We start from the raw sequence: 16,283 nt of genomic DNA on the forward strand, positions 1-16,283 counted from the left end.
CTAATAGAAGTTTGGAAACTTGTTAAATATTAAAGGACCCATTTAAGCAAAATATTAAACTGATGGTTGAATCCCATGATTAATTTATACTTCGTATATTCTATCACACCCTGACACATGAGAGTCCATAACTATGAATTTTTGTCAAGCTGACTCTGATACCATGTTAAAGGACCAACGAAATCAAAAGCTTGATATTAGAATATAAACTCAATTAATGGCGATGTACATATTCTATCAATACTTATTAATATCGAGTATTTTGCTAGCTCTTAATTGAATCCAACAGCTACTCTCAATTGAATTAATGTTAAGCAAATCAAAAGTTGTAAAATGTAAAAGGCTAGAATATACTTCGTATACAACAAGAAATATAGAATTGGACCTTGAAGCTCCGCTATGCCCCCTTAAGCAGTGAAGCAGCATAAGCAACTTCATACCTAGTTCGTTAAGCAAGCCATCATCAAATTTTCTCTCACATAATAAATATATTTCTGTGAGAATTATCACATACTCTCAATTAAAATATTACATGTGACTACACCATTTAATGAAAAATTTAGTGTATGTTTCTTTCATTGTAATTAATGAAAGACTTAGGGCTTGTTTGTAATATTGATCCTTTATGTTATGCTTTACTTGCAAGCCACCTAGTAGTCATATTTAGATCTTTTTTGAAAGTAACTAGTCCAACTTTTACCATAACAAAGTATAAGTATGTAGTACGTTAATAAGTTTAGAAAGGTTTCATTAAAAAAAAAAAAAAAAAAAAAAAAGAATAAATCATGAAGGTAAACAAAAATTAAGTTTAAATTTTCACCTAAAAAATAGGTCTATATAAAAGGCAATAAAATATAATAAGTTCAAATAATTGTAGGCGTATCAATGTATGTTAACTTTTTTTTTTTTTTTTTTTGGTGAGGAAATGTGTAACTAAGTGTTCGCAAAACGGTGAACCGCCCTTTTTTATATATATATATATATATATATATATATATATATATATATATATATATATATATATATATATATATATATATATATTTGGAGACTCACAATAGGTTAATGTTAATGAAGGGATTTTTTTAGTCCATAGTTTAACTTTTGAATAATGGCGGTTATTTTAAGTTTATTTTGATTTTTTATTATACATATTTAAGACAAAATGACTTCAAATTAGTTAAGATGTTAAGATAGAACAAATTATGAGTCCTGTACAGAAATTATGTAAAACAAAATTAAGTTTTAATTAATTTAGAAGATAAGTATATAGAAAAAATAAGTTAGTTCAAATAAAGCCTTATGTTAGAGATTATGCGATATTGAGATACAATCTACTCTAAAACTTAACATGATTTTTAAAAAAAAAGAATGCATAAGAATCCAATGTGTTATATTGATTTTAAAGGATGGATATAAGGGTGCCAATAAGGGTACATAAATATAATTAATTAAGGATAATTATAAAAATAGTTAGAAACCTTAGATATCAATTAACCTCATATATCCCTTTTTTGACGTACATATATTCCTTACTAGCTATCCGCCTATCCCCTACTAGCTATCTAGCTTAGTAATCATACCACATTCAAAATCAAGTGCATTACAACTAATTAATGGAGTAAATTTGTGCTTCCTCATAAACTTAAAACCAAAGTTAATAGATTAATCAACTTCCAAGCACCATATAATTACATTCACATCCTAATATTAAACCAAACAAAAAAAAAAAAAAAGAAAAAACAACATAATTAAGAAAATAATTAAGCCGTTATGTTCTTCAAACTAGTAGTACCATACACCGGCAACTCCTCATAGTACCGACTTACACCAATTGAGCTCAAATTTTCCAACTCAAAAAGATCTGAACTCGCACAACTTCCACCACCATCATCTTCATCATCATCCTCCTCCATTTCGTCGTCGTCGAAATCATCTTTTAAATTCGAAACATGACGCTGTTGAATGTTCCCGCAATTTGTCTTGATCATCATCATTAACGCATCAATTTCTTTCTCTCTCCTCCGTCTCCTCTCCTTCTCCTCGCTTTCCCCGCCGAATGCGTGTTCATTCGGCGGCGATGCGAGCTTCTTCGACTCTTGAACTTCATTCTTTTGTAACGATTTATGACCGCAAGGTCTGGAATCTTCGTCTAGTATTACACTCACTGGATAAAATCTCACTGATCGTTTGGATGATTTTGTAGACGACGTCGTTTTATTGCTCAAGCATGATCTTGAAAATGACGACGCCGACGAACATGTTGAGTCCATCGCCGCCGTAATTGCCGCCGTCGGTGGCGGTGATTTGATCTCCGGCGAACTTCTCGCCGGAGATCCGCTAGAGTTTCTGAAAATCGAGTTCAGAAACGCGGCGATTCTTCTACCAGGAGAAATCGGAGCAGTGTTCTGCTGTTTCGACCGCTTCAAATCCCCGTAGATCTTCAGCGCGCGAGATTTCGTCTTCGTGAAGATTCGCGAAGACGATTGATCGCGCGAGGTTGTTGATCGGGGAGTGAGATTCGTAAAACACGACGAAGAAGACGATGAAAAATCAGTCGTGGAAGAATTATCTGATGCCCTAGGTAAACTCGGGACAGATTTCTGACGAACAATCCTGATTTTTTGATCGAGTACATCACCGAGATGAAAATGCTTTCGTTGCGGTGGTTGTTGCGGGGGTTGTTGTGGTGGTTGCCGCTCCATCCACGACTCGATCATGATGGCACGGCGAAGATCGACCGTCTCTAAGGTACTATCGCTTCTCATTTTAGTTCTTCGCTGTTTGGACGATGATAATTGTATAGTGTTGCAATCACTTTGTTTGGTAATGCTTCTAGTAGGGGAGGAAGGGGTGGTACGGGGGTAGTGGGGGAGGTCGTCGTCTTCATCGATTGATCTATAAATGGCGTCGAGTAGGATGGAGGAAAATGAAGGGTTCTTAGCCCTTCTTTTATGGGTAGTATGAAAAGGAATCGTGGTAATTTCAAACTTAGACATTTTAGTAACACACAATAACAATGTTGTTACGAAAACGACAACGACAACAACGACGATGTTATTGTTAGAATTTTAGCAATTGTAGTGAAGTATGATGAATTTAGGACGAGAGATTCTCATGCTAAATACTCAAATTTAGGAGTGACAAAGAGAGCATGTGAAAGAAGGAATTGGAGCAGTTGTCTGCTAAGAGAATGTCAAAAGCTGCAAAGGCTTAGGCGCAATTAGTGAGAGAAAAAAAACACCACCATGTGATATGAATATATGATCAAAGAGTTGAAAATTAAAAATAAGTGTAACACACTATTAACACCTTATCGTACCTTAAGAACAACACCCTTGCTCGCACCCTTCAAGGTTAAGGTACGATCACGGGTTATTTTATTAACAAGTGTTTATGAAGACGTCTAGATAATTATAGCGAGAGGGAATTGGGGTATAGCAACGAGGAGAAATGAATGAATATGTGATGATAAGTAGTGCTATCTTCTGTTCGTATATATGAACAGAGGATAGTACTTAAAAAAGAAAGGAAAAATAATGTAAATAGTTATGCGGGAGGAGAGAGAAAACTCCCGCGCGTGCGGGTGGGAAGAAGAAAGGTGGAAAGGGGGGAGCAAAAGGCTGACAGCTAGGCTAGTGAAATGAATAATAAGGTCGGAAAACTTTTTTTACTATTAGTCAGATTACTGTTTATTTTTATTGCTCTGTTTTTTTGCTTTTGTTTATGTGACTTTGTTTACACGTACGTCTGTGGGTTACTTTATTTTTTATCTGTCTTTTTTTATTTTGGGTTTATGTGCTTGAAAATTTGTTGGATGTTGATATTCATATAATAAGCCAAATTTATTTTTTTGTTTTATCAAAATATATACAGTATTCATATTCCTTGACTATTTGATTGGTGATAAAATCAACCTAAATCATTGACAGTCAAAGTGGTAATGCTTTTTTATTTTGGATGTTTTAATGGAATAATGTATAGTTTTTTTTTTTTCAAATTTGTTGATTTCAACTGAGGAAATAATTGTACTAGCAACATTGCAATAAAAAGGAAGCAAAGGACTAGCTAATCAACAATGGATATTTTTTCTGCTTCTAAACTATATTTAATTTGAGATCATTTTAAACAAAGAAGAGAATCTTAATATACTTCCTTTGTCTATAAAAATTATACGGAGTACTCTCTAAGTCATTAGAATCTTACAATTATTTAAATTTGGTTGTTTATCACCAATACTACATTATATAAGAAAAAATAAAAATAAAAAATAGACCCTGTGGTCTTATCTCAACAAGTGTTTTAAGATTAATAAATTTTTATGATTATTTACTACTAAGTAATTAGAGATTAGAGATTTTAATGGTTAAGGATTTACATATAGAAAATTGTGAATAGTCAATATACGAAGAACTTTTATAGACAAAGAAGTGGAAAGCTTGCATGTCACAGATTGATGATTAGAGATCATTACTTATCTTGTACTACCTTTGGTCGCTATTATTTGCAACTTTGGGACATTATTTGTGAGATATAAAATATTCCAAAGTTGCAAATAATAGCGACCACAAGTATTATAAGGTACTCATATTTTTTAATAAAAAATACGAAAAGGATACTGTCCAATGTTGTATAGTTCTCTTTAGAACTGTAATATCATAGAAAACATATCTAGCTTAAGTTGTTTGTGTATCAATACATGTAAGTGAATGCACACGTATACATTTGTCTTATCTTTTAAATTTGATAAGAGTGTAGGTATATATTTACTCCAAATACAACTTTAATTTTGAGACTCCATATGTATATGTGAAACTCTTAATTGTTTTTCACGTATGTATAATTCATCTAAACCTACACAAAAACATAAGTTATAAATTCAAAGTTTTAACTCTTAACTTAAATTTAGAATATCATATGAACTCACATTAGAGATCGATATATGTAGTAGGGAGTTTGATAATTGAGCAATGATAACTTATGTATGATCCCTTTTCTTTTTCCCTAAAGTTATAATAATTGGACTTTTAACACTATTCACTCACTCCCTATTAATAACGGAGTAAACATTAATTTAAGTATAAGTTCGGTGATCACTGGTTGTACAGTGTTGCCAAAAACAACCTAGTTGTATAGTGTCCCAACCAACACACGTAGAAGTTTTTTTATTGGGTTGGGTGGGGTGATTACGCGGACCCTTAGGCTCTATATATGGATGGTCCAATACTCCAATGTTAGGTAAGTTTCTACAGTAATTGTTTGGTTGTGATTGTAATTTAAGCTGACTTTTTCACGTTGCACATGGCAAGCCACTAATTTACTTAATTACAAACTAATCCTGTCAACAAAAACATTACTTCCACATTTTTGTAAATAATCACAATGTGTCTTGTTGATAGACTTAAAGAAAGGATTTTAAAAATGATTAATTAAAATAGTTAAAACAACGGTAAAAATGAAGAGTTGAGTTATCGGTGTATAATAATTCTGATAAATTTGTCATTTCTATAATCTTTGTTTAAATTTTGTGTCAATTCAAAGATGCATTGTTTACAAATGCTTCATTGACCTAGTAAAGTGCCCTAAAAAATGCCACTGTTTAAAAAGATAAATTTAAGATTAGCAAAATGTATTGACAAAGTAACTATAATGTTTTTTTTTTTCTTTATCATTACTATCAACAACCAATTAGAGATACATTAACTTTTAACTTTTATGAATAGGTTTGAGTCAAATAGCAATGATTAAAAATTTCTTATCACACTACTCTTAGAGCAAGCCAAATGACTAAAATATAACTTATCAATACAATTTCAAATTATACATCGTATTCAAATCCAAGCAAGACATGGGGAGACCTTGTGATGGTTTGAGCATGAAGATATTAGTCAAACACAATTCAACAAGACTTATGTATAACGAGTTTACAATCAAATAGAGTTCTCGGAGTACAACTACTAATTTGAAAAATAAAAAGAAATTATCAATTCGCGAGTCTCTCGTAGAAGCTACTAGCTTTTGATAATGTCTTGGTGGTACCTATGAACCGAGATTATAATTCCGTCCAATGCTGTGAGAAATGGAGGTTCTGAGTACTCTCTTATGGTAATTTTTCTGGTCGGGTCTACTGAAATGTATTGTTATTTAAATTATTACAGCTAACAAAAAAAGGCTATAACCTGAAAAGAACAAAAACGTACTGAAATGAGCAATATCCTTAAACCAGCTTAAATAAATGTCCATTAATAACAGGTACACTCATGGGCCAAGAACACTAATGTATTACAGTATTAATACAATCCATTTATAGACTACAGCTCATTTAGAGCCCACAAGTTAACTCCACTAATGACACTACTATTATTGGAATATACTGGCACTGATGAGCAAATTTTCTGTAGAGCAAATTTTCTGTATTAATGAGTTGTACCATACTGCTAGATTCCAAATTCGTCGAGTCAAGAGTACGTAGAAAAAAAAATTACAAAAAAAAAATATTATGCTATCATTCTTCACAAGAGGAAGGAAATCAAAATCTTTAGGGAACTGGGATGGTCATCTCACCAACAAAACCTTATCTAGTCATCATAATTGGAAAACATTAAGAGATGGGCTCTTCCAATATGCTGTATCAGAGTTGACACCACGCATGAATTAAAGATTGATTATTGTTGATTTGGTAGCTCGGCATTTGCAGATATACTGCTTCTAGCTGATGACGGTTTGCTGTGCTGTTACTTGGTAGACTCGGCGTGCAGCCTCTGAACATCAACTAATTGGTATAAGTCACCTCTCCTTTGGTTGATGATGGGTAGATATGCCCTGCAGATTCCATTCCACACAAGAATTTGGTAAACAACATATAATGTTTGGGTCAGATAAAAAAAAACCTTCAGAAAGTGAGAATAACACCAGATTTTCTTCTTAGAACATTTAAATAAGAGAATGTGGACCGCTGGACCTTTCTCAGTTTCTCATTCTCATGTCAATGACAGTACTAGAAAAAGTGACGGTATTAAAAATAATGAACATATAGTATCATAAAGTACAGAAGATGTCACCTCCTTTGCTCAACCAGCGAGTAGTCGATTTCTGCTATAACAGTTGTCTCATCATGATCAGTTGTTGCAAGCACTTCCCCGAACTGCCATAAGAAAATGATATGCATAAATTATTCATTTGCCCAGGTTTCACAAATTTCCTTATCACACAAGTAATAGCCTGAAACTTGAAGAAGACGTAAAGAGACAACAAACTTACAGGTCCAACCAAGGTAGAGTGTCCCCATGCCACATACCCTGACTCAGTATCACGAGCTGGTGCACATGTTGCTACATACAACTGAAGAGAAATATATAGAACATCATCTACCTGACTATTAAGTTCTCAAATGCAGGTGATAACATCATGACTTGTACCTACTATAAAGACGATACATAGACACTTTCTCTATGACATGAAACATGTAGAAAATACAGGCCCTCTAATTGTGAAGCCCTAAGATTGTGCAAGTTTATTCAAATTTATAATGTCTAGTTCAATAGACTTAATTATAAACTACAACAATAAGAACCACCTTCACTATGACATGGTAGTCATAATGTAGTATCATATATGCCCTTCACCAGCAAATTACGGAGTACTTAATTATAAACATCAATGTACGTACTTCATCATGTAATATTGAATGGGAGTACTTCACAATTAACAAGGTCAGTGGAGTACCTGATTATCTGCTGCCCTGCATATTTTATAGATAAAAAAATATAAAAGGAGTTCGTTAGAAACAGGAACTTCACTTTGAGGTACAGAAATACAGTATAACCCTTGTCTTAAAATGCTAAATACACTTTGATATGTATAGTTTCAAAACGATTTCAGCTAATTTTCAAGATATATTAACTATGTTCTGAGATGGTAATATTTTTTCATCAATTTATGGAATTGAGTAAAGATGTAAATATATAAGAAGGGAACATCATCGTGACATTGTTTAACACTAGTTACACAATGTTCACCCTATAATAATACCAAAACTTGATAGTAACTTAATATGTAAGTTAAGGGGAGGAAGCATTTAATTTAATAGAGAACTCCAGAAGCCACACCTCATCCTAATCCAGTAATCCCTCAATTCATTTTTCTTATTTTTGTTTATTATGGGGGTAGAGGCAAGGGTGGAGGTAGGGAAGATAATTGTGGAAGGAAAATCTATTTAAAAAAAAAAACACTGCCAGAGCTTTCCTCCCAGACCCCAACTAATAATTATCTTCAGCACCTTCCCCACAACATCATCTCCATTCCAAAGTCTAGTTGTATTATAATGACACAAATAATAATCTCCACTCTCCAAATCAAACACATTGAACAGATTGCCGTAAAATAGTTTTAATTAATTTATTTATTATTTTTTTTTATCATTCTCCCTATATCTGGCAGTTCGTGAAATCCTACGAGGGGAAGTACTGTCATGGTTTGACAGAAAAATACAGCATGCCTAATTTCCTGCTTATAGATCTTTGTGATTTGCAAACACTCATACTCCTGCAGACTCAGCAGGACAGCAACATTTACAGAGTAAACGAGCCCTAGGTTCAAGTGAGAAACAATAGAGTTTAGCTGTAGATTGCCAAATTCTGTCAAAAGAAATATAGCAAAGATGAAGGTTTAGTCCTGCTGCGTGAGTCTGGTAGTTTACATTTTCCAAAGGTTAAGAAAATTGATTCAACTAAAAGCATTAAACCTCTTACCTAGCTCTCTGTAGAAGCTCCCAATGTAATGGACCAGTGGTCATATTAAATGCCCCAGGATAGCAGAGCAAATGAGCACCTAACATCCATAAAAATACTTCACTATTAAAATCAAAGTCCAGAGAGCAAACCTAACAATCAATTTAAACTCTATCAATGCGGGAATTTTTCAACAATACAAGAGCAGAAATGAGAAATCAATAAAGTCCTAGAAAACAATAATAGAGGTAAAAAAAAAGTCCATGCTCAGCAGATGTGGCATGTGTGAGTGTGACAAACAAGAGACGCCAAATAAATTAACAAGAAACCATGTAAGTATGATTGAAACCTTTTTTGTTTATTCTAGACTTTATATTATAGTAGGAATAAAGACGACATCAAGAGATGTCAAGCCGCCCAGTAATCCTCTAAAGAAACATTTGACGACAGTAAAATGATGCAAGGAGTAGAAAAAAATGATTGTCCCATAAGCTTCTTAGCTAGTATATCATACGATTCCTTATGACAATTCATGTTAGCCGACCCCAAATCATTTTGGGACTAAGGCTTTGTTGTTGTTGTTGTTGTTGTAAGCTTCTTAGCTAGTGCTTGTATTACGAAATGTTCTAGCTTCTCTCCATTAATTATACCTAAAGGATACCCAATAACACTGATCCGCACAAACACTTCATTACATCCTTATAAAGTGCACACTGCTAAATTGCACCAAGGAATCCCCACAAACACTTGATGAAATCCTTAAAATGCTGCAAGGTATAAAAAGTTGTACCATAAGCTTCTTAACTAGTGCTTGTATTACGAAATATTCTGGCACTTAAGGATATCCAATCACACTGATCCCCACAAACACTTCATGAAATCCTTCAAAGCTGCACATTGCTGACTTGCAATTGCAATAGAGAAGATGATTACACTCACTGGAATCCCCAATTAAAAAATTGAAGATTTTAAGGAATACTCCATAAATCCATAATACATTTATATGTACTGACTATTATTTGGACTCCCCAAAAATCATGTTTTTCAAAAGCTGGAGTTGGATTGCATTCTTGTATATGTTTTGTACACAATAAGAGAGAGAGATATCACATTAAGAAATAATACGTGATAAAACAAAAGTAAAAACAAACCTCTTGCTGCATAAATTGCCGCTAATTCTTGAAAGCGGATATCATAACAGATACCAATGCCGATGCGCCCAACATCTGTAAAGAAAATTTACTTATCAGCCTACAACAAAACATTAACAATCAATCAATCATAGCCTTAATCCCATAAGTGGGGTCGGCTACATGAACCAAAAGTGATTATTTCGTGTAGTCATCGAATATATTAGTATTCTACTAAATCATTGATCAATCATAACAAAGAACCCAAAAATGGATTACAAGTCAAATTTTCACATATAAGATTCTAAAAATAATGGACTATATTAGTATTCTACTAAATTGTTGATCAATCATAACAAAAGCATACCAAGGGCTTCTAATAGTTTAAGACATGAACTAGTCCTTAGCCATACTAAAGTCTTTATTTATTTGTGTGTGAGTGTGCCCGCATGGGGGTTGAGTTCTTTAAATTGACAACTGATCAACAGATATATGCAGTATTGAACTAACATAGCAAGTAAGAAGTATTCAGAAAACCCAATTATCTGTCTTAAGATTCTGGAAGACAGGGCTTGAAAGGGAAAGGTACACAAGTGTCTTTAAACAAAGTAGATTCATGAATTCAGTGTATTTCATATTGAAGTTTTTGACAAACTGATTTTCCTATAAGGCTATAATGCATCAAGCATGAGTGTATTCGGAAGTCGTATGAATTTCAGCGTTTTACATATACAGAGTGATGCTATATAATGATAAGGAAACATGGTGAAAGAACCCAAATCATCTGCAACCACAGTGGTCTAGCAGAAAAAAATGATTCCTAAAGCAATATTCTCACAGAAAACCCACAATTATTGATTTGTGCAATTCCAGAAAGTAACATTTATAAAGAAAATGGACAATGAAAAACTGACCCTTTGAAAAAGATACACTAGACTTGAATCAGTACTAAATGAATAAATACACAAAAGATGTCCCAAAAACAATTAAAGGAACAAAAATGTGAGGGGAAACTAACAATAAGATGAAAAGGGATGTCCAAATCTTGATATAATTTTACCTTCTAATTAAAAAAAATTTAGATTTCTCTTTTTACGATGAAAAGGGTTGATCACATTACTGTATTTACAAGAAAATTTCTAGATCATATTACTATGTCAAGTTATCAACAACCCCAGTATTTTACAAGCAACTAAACAGCAATAAATATCTTGATGGCCTAGTCATCAAAGAACAAAAAAGACAGAAACCTGTGTCAACTATGGTAGGATTCTCTCCAGCGGTAAGTGTCTTTGATTCTTTAAAAGTCATCTTCCCTGGAATGTCAATGTCAAAAAGATGTATCTGTAAAAGTGATCACAGTGATGTTAGGAAACCTGATAATAAAACCCATCATATAGTATAATGCACTGAGAGTCTCCAAACCTACAGTAGATTAGACACATGCCTTCCTGTGTTTAGCTTTTAGCTTCCCATCAGTCCCAAAAACACAGCATGTGTTATAAAGCCGATCACCTCTTCTCTCCGGTATGGAACCACCAACTATTGTAATTTTAAGGTTTTGAGAAACTTCAGAAAGCATTGCTGTGGAGGGAGATGCATCACCACCTAATTCAATATCTTCAGCATAAACTGGAAAGCTGTCGTTTGAATAGGGACTGTTCCATATTTCCTGAGACGATTGCATAAAGAAAGCAAAACGTGTTTAATAAAATTATCCACGTAAATCTTGAGAGACAAGAGTCAAATAAGCATCAGGACGATATCGCCCAAAACTGCACCCACAAACAATCAAGCATAATCAAAATTATGCAAGTCCAACACAAGCATACTGAAAACCTCACCAGATTTCGCCCTAAACTACATTTACAAACAATCAAGCAGAATCAAAGGTATGCAAGTCCAACCCAAGCATACTGAAAACCTTACCAGATTACAGACTATGTTGCAAGGGAGAAAATCCTTTTACTATTCTTTATACATAGAACCAGACAAAAACCACAACTTAGCCAACTAATACATAATCAAAACTCCAATTATACTTGGATAAGTGAACAACATGACTAAAGCAAATATGCACTCACACAAAGATAACATAGAAACAACTCCATAAAATGACAATCCCATGCATGGTTGTCAAGGAAACTAAGACACATTTAAAGAGAAAAAAAATACAACAACAAGACCAACCATCCAAACCCAAGTACCCAATTAGGCAATTACAAAATGTATACTTACAGGCAGAAGAACAAGCTGAGCACCCTTGTTTGCAGCCTCCTCAATTGCTTCACGAGCATGTGATATATTCCTCAATTTGTCAGATGTAACTGACAACTGGCAAAGAGCAATCTTGAACTGCACACATGGAAATAGTGATTCAAGAACACAGCAAATAGTGCCAAAATGCCACCAAAATAAAAAAAATAAAAATAAATAAAAGATTGATACAAGATGCCTTGAATATCAACACCAATGAAAGGGGGTCAAAAATTAACTAGAAAGAAAAGTTGTTTATCATGCCAAACTGAGAGGTCTGAATGTCTCCAATTATAGACACTCGAAAGAAAAAGAAAGGACACTACTAGGTACATGGAGAGTGACCATTTCATTGGATGGGTTTTGGAAGTTGCTCAAGAGGTATAATGTCTATTCACCTTAGCACTGGCCATTGCAAAGTTATAAACTACTCCGTAGGAATTTTCAAGGTCAACATACAACAAAATATTTTGCTACTTTGAGCCACTACATAAAACCCCATCTTACTTTAGCTCCACTCAACTAGCTGTTGATGAACTTCAAATTTTGATTAGTTTATCCATCATAAAACCAAGCTTGGCTCAGGCTATATCACCTTTGTTCCCTAAGGACAAATCAAATAATGGACTGGCTTGTCAAGTTATTATTCAAGGGCTAATAAGGATTACAATAGTCCTTAAATAGTATAAGCACATTCCTTGACAAATCAACCCATTATATGACATTGTTAAATTACCAAACTATCCCTGATATTGACCTCAAGGATAAAAGGTAATATTATACCCTAAGCACAAAAAATTACGAGTAGTTTTTGAGCAAATTCATACCTAAGTTGTACTACTAACGACTTACTCGAAAATGGTAATGCTATAGATCTCAATGGTAATACTAACAATATCAAAGGTACTACTAATGAGTCGTATAGTACTATTTACGATCTCTAATTCTCAGCGGAATTATCTTTGTACTGTTTTATTTGTTATAGTCTTCAACTACTAATAGGGGTATTAAGAAGCCTTTCCTTATAACATCCAACCCCAACAATATCAAGTTCAAGGGGAAATATATTTACCTATTTAATGAGTTACGAGGATAGCTATAATAACCACACCAAGCTACGGATTAATATTGAATTTAAAAGCACGATTACTTTCAACTCGTATAAGAAACACACCAAGCTAACCAAGTAATAATGAATTTAAAAGCTTGACTACTTTCAACTCGTATAAGAACCACAGTAAGCTAACCAAGTAGCTCAATATCATCTAATTCCGTTTATATATAACGCAGACTAAATGTTGCTACACGTTTCGCAATGGAAATGTAGAGCATCAAATGATTAAATTGAAAACGTTGCCCAAAATTCTCTCATTGTAGATTTAAGTAATACGAAGTACAGTACACAATAGCTTGAAGTAATAAATAAATTGCCAATTCCAAACCCTAATCGCAACATAAAGAAGTCATCATCATATCTAATTTACAAATTGAACGATGCAAGAAAAGCAAAACAAAACTACAAGTATAAATAACTGATCAATCAAAGCCACAATTCTTAAAATAAATAGATTAAATTAATTGATAAGATTTGTAGGAGAGAGAAAATGGGTGACCTTGGTGATCGGAGGAGGCGGCAATGGAAGTGCGGGAGGAACCCTAGCTTGGTGAGCGGTGGAAATGGCGGAAATTGTGGTGGCAAATGGTGATTTATTGAGGTTTGAATAATAGGAATTGCGAAATTTGACAGCAAAAGTTTGAGATGATAAAAATGAGAGATTTCTGGAATGGTGTTTCAGATTTTGCAGTACATTTGGTGTTTTTGTTAATGGATGAATTTGGGAAATGCCATTCATGTTTTTTTTCTCAATGTTATGGAAGTGATTAAGTTTGATGTTTAGAACTGAGAAAGTGAGGATGTACTCCGAGTAGTTGACAAGACTTGAGTTTGAAAAAAAAACCGTTGTCTTCTGCCATCAGATAAGATATATTGGTTCTCCTCTACTTATTTGTTGGTTTTTCTTGTGTCGTGAGACCGAATTTGTGATTTAATTCGAGCATGATTTTGCTCCTTTGGATATGAGTTTGGTTTTGCTCTAATTAAACTAATAAGAGATTTGATTGTGGTTTGCTCTCAAAAACCAATATTTGATTAGAGTAGGAAAAACGAAAATATGACGAGTTTGAGAAGAAGAGACGTTCTCGTTGTAATGTTATACTAGGTTAGAACCAGTGCGATGCACGGTTTATATAAAATCTATTTTTACAATTTGTACTTTTTTTCTTAAAAAATGGAAAAATATAAATAAGAATTATGCACCTTGTTCAAAAATATTTGTAATTTTATAGTTTTAGAGTTGCATCAAAATTATGATATAATACCTGCTCAACGTTGCCTAATACATATTTCAATGTAGGAGTCCAATTTATTAATGTGCTACTTACAATTGTTTCATTTTTTAAAGATAAAATTGATAGGTTTTAGTTGTAATGTAGAAGTTTCTAAAATTCAAATTTCAAACTTGTTAAATATGGTAGCTCTAAAAAAAATGACATCATCCTTGCATTTAGGCGAAAAATTTATTATGTGAGTGACATGTGGACAGTGATGACGTTAACAACGTTTTGTTTTAGTAATAGATAATAGATTTGCTGGTTCGAAAAGAATGATGTTCCGGTTTGTTTGATGATTGATGAGTTTAAAAAAAGAAGAAAGTTCTCATCATAATATAAAAAAAAAAAAAAAAATTGAAATTGAAAAAAATAGTTCCACCTTTGCCACTTCTCCTTAAAACAATCCTTATTTTTTTACGTTGTTTCAAAAATAAAAATAAAAAATAAAATAAAAATAAAACCTTCTTTTACTTATGTTTAATTTTGTATAGATCTACAACCGTTTGTATGTAGATCTACATACAACTGAGGAAAACAACATTGTATTGTGCTTTTAATTATGTACTCGTAATAAATTTTATTTTTAAATGTTACTTTCTCCGTTTATTTTTACTTGACATGTTTCTTTTACCATGCTTGTCAATGCAAAACTTTAACGATCAATATTTTTAATTCTCTATAAGTAAAAATTATAAAAGTTATATATTATAATAATACTTATTGAGACGAATTTAAAAGGATCCCACGTGAATATGTTTTTCCTTACATATTATTCATTAAAGACGGTCAAAGAAAGGGTGGTGAATAGTATAAAAATCAAAGCGGAATAACTAAAAAAGAACGGAGGAGGCATGCGTTTATAATGATGTTTATGCTTTTTATTCTACTTTTTAATTTCAAATTGTTGTCTCTGTGTATTTATTTATTATCAATGTATGTGCTTCTATATGTAATAATTTTTGTGCATTAAATCTAATATTATGTGCTTTTATTCAATAAGTTTGTGCTTTTTTTTTACAAGAAGAATAATAAAACGAATTCAGTTGCAGGTAAAAGTATATGTAATCGAGTGTATGTTCTAATTTCTTCTCACTGTTGCGGTCTCCAAGAAGTGGTCATTAGGTCCATTTCTTGATGTTAATAATGCTTATGTTAATGGTAATAGTACCTAAACAATTTTTATGATGCAATCACAATGTTTTATTGAGTCTTATAATTCCTAGAAAGTGATTGGCTATTCCTTCCCAATCTAAGTCTAGGTACCTTCCACTTTGATTCCTTTGTAATTTTGTATAGTAGTTCTCCGTAATCATCTAAATATGGTGATGTTATTAACATTTCACTTCTTGATCATAGCGGTGATCTTTCCTACGTAGTAAACCATGTGTATGTCGACGTTTGCATCAACCCACGACAAGTCATTGGAAATCTCTTGGTCATGCACGGAGTATAAAACATGGTAAAACATTAGGCCTTTTTCCAAAATTTTGGCTTCTGATCAATCTTTTTACTCGTGGCTAATGCATTTGTTTTTGCCAATAATCTCCCAACTCCACATTTTACTTTGCTACATTCTGAATGTTGTGGTGACACAATTGGCACCTTGTTAAATTTTCCATTTTCAAGGAGACATTGAGGAGAAATTATGAATGAAGTATGGTGTTGATCACTTGGGCACCTCTTATACATTGTCCTATAATTTAGAGCTAGTGTTGCTCAATGCCTTCTAATCTTTATTAAGGCTTCAAGCTTTATATAAAATGCTTAATTGAACTTT

General features: G+C 33.0%; 2 protein-coding genes across 2 annotated transcripts; both read right to left on the minus strand.

The window, feature by feature from the left end:
* Positions 1–1,640: 1,640 nt before the first annotated feature.
* Positions 1,641–3,700, minus strand: LOC110683008 (protein BIG GRAIN 1-like A). Its single transcript, XM_021859343.1, has one exon. The coding sequence runs from the start codon at positions 2,997–2,999 to the stop codon at positions 1,764–1,766; it is 1,236 nt and encodes a 411-aa protein (XP_021715035.1). The 5' UTR covers positions 3,000–3,700; the 3' UTR covers positions 1,641–1,763.
* Positions 3,701–3,794: 94 nt separating this feature from the next.
* Positions 3,795–14,146, minus strand: LOC110683009 (omega-amidase, chloroplastic-like). The gene is made up of 10 exons (XM_021859344.1): positions 13,729–14,146; positions 12,098–12,214; positions 11,307–11,531; positions 11,110–11,203; positions 9,881–9,955; positions 8,751–8,829; positions 7,726–7,741; positions 7,261–7,341; positions 7,062–7,144; positions 3,795–6,822 (listed from the first exon to the last, which is right to left on the minus strand). The coding sequence occupies exons 1-10, from the start codon at positions 13,966–13,968 to the stop codon at positions 6,735–6,737; spliced, it is 1,098 nt and encodes a 365-aa protein (XP_021715036.1). The 5' UTR covers positions 13,969–14,146; the 3' UTR covers positions 3,795–6,734.
* Positions 14,147–16,283: the final 2,137 nt, after the last annotated feature.

This window comes from Chenopodium quinoa, unplaced genomic scaffold (genome assembly GCF_001683475.1).
Source record: "Chenopodium quinoa cultivar QQ74 unplaced genomic scaffold, ASM168347v1, whole genome shotgun sequence".
Classification (NCBI taxonomy): Eukaryota; Viridiplantae; Streptophyta; class Magnoliopsida; order Caryophyllales; family Amaranthaceae; genus Chenopodium; species Chenopodium quinoa.

Excerpts from the sequence above, each read along its gene's own strand:
- LOC110683008 (XM_021859343.1), bottom strand. The coding sequence starts at position 2,999 with ATGTCTAAGTTTGAAATTACCACGATTCCTTTTCATACTACCCATAAA.
- LOC110683009 (XM_021859344.1), bottom strand. The coding sequence starts at position 13,968 with ATGAATGGCATTTCCCAAATTCATCCATTAACAAAAACACCAAATGTA. Across the intron at positions 12,215-13,728 it reads CGCCTCCTCCGATCACCAAG|TTCAAGATTGCTCTTTGCCA; the intron begins GTCACCCATTTT and ends CCATGTGTGCAG. Across the intron at positions 6,823-7,061 it reads TCGCTGGTTGAGCAAAGGAG|GGCATATCTACCCATCATCA; the intron begins GTGACATCTTCT and ends TGGAATCTGCAG.